The 6,826-nt window shown below is 47.3% G+C and overlaps 1 protein-coding gene across 1 annotated transcript in view; it reads right to left on the bottom strand.

Annotated features, from left to right (window-relative positions):
* mindy3 (MINDY lysine 48 deubiquitinase 3) overlaps window positions 1–6,826 on the bottom strand; it is a 62,591-nt gene that overhangs the window by 37,091 nt on the left and 18,674 nt on the right. The window contains exon 10 of the mRNA XM_063198626.1: window positions 2,272–2,352. Coding sequence (XP_063054696.1) covers window positions 2,272–2,352 — 81 coding nt within the window. The remainder of the gene's footprint in view (window positions 1–2,271; window positions 2,353–6,826) is intronic.

The following is a 6,826-nucleotide window of genomic DNA, read 5'->3' as shown; positions in this document are numbered from 1 at the left end:
CTCTATTCACATGGGAGTTTGGTGCCAGTTTGTGAGGAGCAGATCCTCTCTCTTTCCCCTCTCACTCAGACCCTTCGTCCCTTCCTCACTCGCTTGCGCTCACTCTCTCTGTCGGTCTCTCCATCGGTCTCTCTCTCTCTCTCTTTCTCTCTCTCTCTTGGTCCCGCTCTCCGATGGTGGAATCGGATGACCCTGTAATCCCTCTTGATTTGTGCCTGATGATTGCTGGTAATTACTCTAGGTCAGAAGGCTAAAGTATGAACACCCAGACACAGCCTCTCCCTTTTCCTTCTGCTGAGAATGTTCTCATGAAATGTATGTTGCAAACAGGAGTTGAACATGCAGGCCAGTGTCATTTCATGGCTTTTGTTGTAAGACACAGATGTACTCATTGCTAAATGAGAAATTTACCCGAACTACTGATTTGGAGAGAAAAGCCTTGCATTAAAAGCAGAAACACACACAATCAGTTTGACTCAAAGCATGATTTTTTTTTTTTTAAATGTCTTGTTCAGTTTGAAGATCCAAGAGGTAGGACCATAATGCCAAACACATCAGTGTGTGTGTGTGTGTGTGTCTGGTATGCAACACTTTGGTGAGAAATGTCCACCCTAGGGAAATGAAACTAATGAATATCAAACACTTCCATGCATTGATGCCAGAGAGGGCAGATGTTTGACACACGCACACACGCGCACACGCGCACACACACACACACAACTGGCATTTCAAAGCAAAACTATGCCTTTGAACACCCCACCCAACCCCTTCTCAAGACAAGCGGACACACAACAAACTAGGGACAGAAAGCCTGATTCTGGCCGGTGTGTGTGTGTGTGTGTGTGTATGTGTGTAGCCTGATTTTGGCCGGTGGGTGTGTGTGTATGTGTATTGTGCGTGTGTGTGTGTGTATGTGTGTATGGTGTGTGCATGGTGTGTGTATGTGTGTATGGTGTGTGTGTGTGTATGGTGTGTGTGAGTGTGTGCGTGCGCATGTGCATGTGTGTGTGTGTGCGTGCATGTGCATGTGTGTGTGTGTGCGTGCGTGTGTGCGTGCGCACATGTGCATGTGTGTGTGTGTGTGTGTGCGTGCTGGCCTCTAGCGCTGCCAAAGACAGCTCACCACTTGCAGGAGCAGGGCCAGTATGCTCCACATCGGCTGCCTTATATGTCCACAACGGGGCCCGCCGCTGAGCTCTCTCCTCTCGGCCCTCTCCTCACTCCCCTGCCTGGCCTGCCTGGCCTGCCTGCCTGCCTGCCTGCGTACGTCGCCGTATCCAGAATATATTAAATCTATTACGGGGCGCATTCCTGTGTTTTCGCTTCAATTTGAGAGTAATGAAATAAAAAAGGGAAAAAGGGGAAAAGGGTGGATGAAGGATGGGGGGGGGGGGGGGCGCTGCTCTCTCAGAGGGAGGAGGACTGACCTGCTGCCTGCCAGCCTGGCTTATATTAGAGAATTAGCAAGCGAGGGATGGAGAGAGAGAGGGGGGGTGGGGGCAGAAAGGAACAAAGACTGAGAAAGGAGAAGGTGGAATGGGATGGGGGGGGGGATAAGAAGGACAGAGAGAAATGGACAGAAATAAGAAGTGCATGAAGAAAGGACCAAACACAGACAGAGGAGAGAGAAAGGGCAGAAAGAGAGAATGAAAGACATAGAGAGGAGAAGAGAGGATTCAATCAAAGTATGATAGGAAGATAGGAAAGGATGGAGTGAAAGTGTGAAGGAGAAAGAGAGAGAGGGAGTAAATGGTTTGAAGAAGAAGGGAGCCAGAGAAGAGAAGACGGAATCAAAGAGAAATGAAGAGATAGGATAAGATGGATTAGACAGTTTGTAGCGGAGGAAAGGAAGAAGGGAGGTTAGAATGGACCAAAGGCTGACAGAGGAGAGGATGGATTGAACGTGTGAGGCGGAAAGCGAGAAAAAAATAAGGAGATGGATGGTGTAATAATGCTGGTGAAGGGAGAAAGCAATATAAGAGGAACACATGTTCAACAGTGACAATGCAGGGTCACCCAGAGAGAGAGAGAGAGAGAGAGAGAGAGAGTGTATTTGCATTTGTGTGTGTGTACGAGCGTGCTTGTGTGCATGTGTGTGCGTGTGCTTGAGTGCATGTGCGTGTACGTGTGTGCTTGCCTGCATGTGTGTGTGCTTGCGAGCATTTGTGTGTGTGCTTGCATGCATGTGTGTGTACTTGCGTGTGCGTGTGCGTGTACGTGTGTGTGTGTATGTGTGTATGTGTGTATGTGTGTGTGTGTGTGTGTGCTCACCTTGGTGAAGAACACTGACAAATGTGTTTCACTGCCCAGGATCCAGACGGGGAGCTTGGGAGACTTGAGACAGGAGCCCACCTGAGGAGAGATGGAGAAGGCATGGGTCACTACTGAGCCCCTAGAGGAGAGATGGAGAAGGCATGGGTCACTACTGAGCCCCTAGAGGAGAGATGGAGAAGGTATGGGTCACTACTTAGCCCATAGAGGAGAGATGGAGAAGGCATGGGTCACTACTGAGCCCACAGAGGAGAGATATAGAAGGCATGGGTCACTACTGAGCCCCTAGAGGAGAGATGGAGAAGGCATGGGTCACTACTGAGCCCATAGAGGAGAGATGGAGAAGGCATGGGTCACTACTGAGCCCACAGAGGAGAGATGGATAAGGCATGGGTCACTACTGAGCCCCTAGAGGAGATATGGAGTCACTATTAATGAGCCCCTAGCTAGCATCGCCACTCTAGACTCGCATACTGTTTTCAGGTCCACCAGATTGGCGCCAGTGGGTGTCCATTCCCACACCAGTTACGTTCGGACTTACTCGCAAGTGCTCACTTGTGAACCTCCCACATACATGACGGGCTCTGAACTTTTCTGTGTGTGATAATTTCTTACCTACCAGGATGAACCTGCTGACATCCACGTTGTTGTCACGAGTCGCAGAGAAATTCTGTGTAAACTCGCCGCCCAGTTAGGGATTAGGTGCGGGGCGACGGGCACTGAGCAGGCACTGGCACTACTAATGTTGTTTATACATAAACATGGTTCGGGAGGAAGCCCGCGAGTGATTGACAGCCGTCATTACTTGCTCCCGCCTTCGCAGATATTTAAACCCCTCCTTTCCCTTTCACCTGTCTTGCGTGAAGGCTTTCCGGATTGTCCCACCACCTCCCCCTACTCCTCCATTCACTAGACTAGGGCACCCAGCTACCTGTACACTCCTATACAATGGGGGTGGAAGCGGATCTCATCCTGCATGATCTCCGCTTTAAACATCCCAGGACCGAGGCCAGCCAGCATGCCACTCACGCATATTACACCAAGCACTCAAGGGCAAACTAGTGAAATGGCTAAGCGGGCCCGAGTTTGCCCATCTCAGTTCTAACAGCTCATCAAACCAGTCACTAAAGCTCACCAGTAACTAAACTCATTTTAAGTTGATTAGTTAACCAGGGTTCCCACTCTAATTCAGATATAAAATTCCATGATTTTCTATGACTTTCCAGACCCAAAAAACAGAATTTCCATGACCATTTCGGTAAAAAGAAATGTTAACAAGTTTTTTTAAGTGTGAAAACTGAAGATTATCTTCACCCCTAGAGCCGACACCGAGCCACCGCCAGACTTCAGTGGGCTCATTGCATTCTAAAATGTTGCACATTACAGTGCAAAACTTAACCGTCTCTGGCAAAGCGTTGTAGTATAACCAGTAAGAAACAAATCTTATACACCAAACAAAAAAGTTTTTGCTTTCACACAACTAAATGTCCATGATATTCCATGACTGTGCATGCAAAATGGTAAAATTCCACGACTTTCCATGACTGGAAAAACATTTATGAAATTCCATGATATTCCAGAAATTCCATGACCCGTGGGAACCCTGTAGTTAACTTGTGTCTCCACTCGTTACCGCAGGGATACTACTCATCCATACAAAATCAATATCAACATTGTGCCCAATTGTTTTCTTCTAAAGAATTAAGGTACACTAAAATGAATAAACAAAAAAATAACACTGAAAAAAAACTATACGAGCAAACAAATTAATAGTGTGAATGTTTTCCCTTATATGTCCATGCTTGTACGTAACAAAGCTGCTTTTTGTCATCTAATAAAAAATAAATAAATAAAATAAATAATACAATTTTACAAATCCAGCTGTGCTCCCTGACCACAGACATCAGTCCTGGTAGCCTGGAGTGTCCACACAGCATTGTGTTACAGCTTCCACATAGACAGCATGCTGCCCAGCCCTGATGCGATGACAGACACTTAGTTACTCATGACTGATTTCCCTCCCTCCGGCACAAACCATAGCTAAATGCTATACTGATCTCATAATGGTCTGTGTGAGACAATGGAGTACAGACAAGAGATTTTGCTGGGGGAGATATTTCTGGGCAACAATGAGAGTGTGTGTTGGGTGGGGGTGGTGGGGTAGGTTGAAACAGTTCACTTCTCAAAACGCATTGAGGCCTGCCAATAGTTGCACAACGCTTCAGATGTATTTAGGCTACAAATAGACTTTGGAGGACACAACTGCATGAGTGTGCACATACTGTACTGTACACACTTGCACATGTGCGCACTGTGCGCGCGAACACACACACACACACACACACACACACACACACACACACACACACGTCAACACACACACACACACACACACACACACACACACACAGTAAATTAATCTAGTGTGCATGCATAAGGTTGTTCTGTGCCAGTTGGAGTGCAGTGCTGTTTTGAGTGGAAGCAAGAGGAGAGGAGAGGAGAGGAGAGGAGAGGAGAGGAGATGAGGAGAGGAGACGAGAGGAGAGGAGAGGAGAGGAGAGGAGGCAGCCTAATCGCCATTCAGGACTCATGAGCCAGCGAAAATGAAACGACCCAAATGGACTGAAATGCATCCATATACTCATAAGGCAGACAGACTCATACACACACACACACAAAAACACACAATGTAGAAGCTGCTCTCTCACACACACCACACACACATACAAGCAAAGAGACGCACGCACACACAGGACACATGCACAAGCGAGCGAGCGAGCGCACACACCCACACACACATAAGTACACATGCACGAGCGAACTAACAAACGAATGAACACACACACACGCAGACACACACACACACAAAGGCTATTATGGCAGACAGATCCATCATCAATCCAGATGTATTCTGAGCCAGAAGATCATTAATTTCAGCAGCTTCATCAAGACTCCTCTACTCTCCCTCTTTTCATACGCAGATAAGTGCATGAAGTGAGTGAGTGGATAAATGAGAGAGAGAGAGAGAGAGAGAGAGAGAGAGAGCGAGAGCGAGATAGAAGATAATTAGTCTCAATCAGACGTCATCATGAGAATGTTTCCAGTTTAGATCGCTTGGATTAGGTTCCACATCCTTCTTTTCCTCCTGATCTCTCATCATTGGCCTCTCTCTCTTCTTCCTTCATCACCGTATCCCTTGTTCAAACATCCCTCCACCCATCTTCCTCTCCACACCTCCATTAGCATCCTCATCCCTCTTTCTCCTCGTCTCCTTCCTTCCACACCTTCCCTTTCTTGTCCTCCCCTTTCCCTTCATCTCTCCGTCTCCCTTTAACTATCTTCTCTGTCAGCGCCCTCGCCCTCCCCTTGTCATCAGAGAGAGCAGGCTGAAGTGTGTATGTGTGTGTGTGTGTGTGTGTGTGTGTGTGTTGGAAGAGGGGTCGTCACCCAACAGCAACATCATTATTCACCATCGCGGGGGCATTCATAATAAACATGCTCCTATAACATTACTGAAGCGCAAACATCCAGGGAGGCCACTTGGATTTAAAATGTGTGATAAAGAATATGACGGATCTGTGTGTGTGTGTGTGTGTGTGTGTGTGTGTGTGTGTGTGTGTGTGTGTGTGTGTGTCCGACTCTCTTTTTCTCTCCAACACATATAGCCTCCTTCACTTTTTCTGTCTCCAGTGCATTTCTGTGTGTGTGTGCGTGTGTGCGTGTGTGTGTGTCTGCCTGCCTGCCCCCTCTATGCTAATAACTGGGGCAGATGAGATGTATCATGTTCTAATTGTTTTGCTGGCTCAGTGGGAGTGCTCTGTGCTGTGGGTGTATAGTTGTCCAGGTGCTGGCAGAGTAGCGTAGTGTAGTGTAGCTGCTATTATTCAAATCCATCTGGCTGCTGAGTGCATGCTGAGAGCTGTGTTTAACTTGGAATATGCAGGAATGTGCGTGTGTGTGTGTGTGTCTTGTTCTTGTCTGTCGGTCTGTCTGTCTGTCTGTCTGTGTGTATGTCTGTCTGTCTATGTGTGTGTGTGTGTGTGTGTGTGTGTGTGTCTGTTTGTCCGTCTATGTGTGTGTGTGTGTGTGTATGTCTGTCTGTGACACAGACACACACTCCCCCTTGCTCTTTCAGTCTTCCTGATTCAGCTTTGACAGAGGTAGGTCAGACAAGAGAAGACAAGCAGCAATTTAGAAGGCCACTGAGTGGATAGTGGATTATGTCTGTTCTGTTCTGTGTGTGTGTGTGTGTGTGTGTGTGTGTGTGTGTGTGTGTGTGTGTGTGTGTGTGTGTGTGTGTGTGTGTGTGTGTGTGTGTGTGTGTGTGTGTGTGTGTGTTTGTGTGTGTGTATGTGCAGGAGTGTGTGCGAGTGTGTGTGCATGAGTGTGAGCTACATTATTTTCAAACTGAAATGAAGTGATTTGAAATGACAATTAGATCATTTTCCCAGAACGAGCAACTTCCTTCAGCATACTACAGGACGATGGGAGTAGGCCAGTCAAAATGCAGATAGCCTTCATGTGGTGCGATGTCTGCTTGCATGCTGCATGTGTG

The sequence above is a fragment of the Engraulis encrasicolus genome, chromosome 5 (assembly GCF_034702125.1).
Source record: "Engraulis encrasicolus isolate BLACKSEA-1 chromosome 5, IST_EnEncr_1.0, whole genome shotgun sequence".
Lineage (NCBI taxonomy): Eukaryota > Metazoa > Chordata > Actinopteri > Clupeiformes > Engraulidae > Engraulis > Engraulis encrasicolus.
Note: the sequence above shows the minus strand (reverse complement) of the source record. Positions and strands in the feature narration are given on the sequence as shown.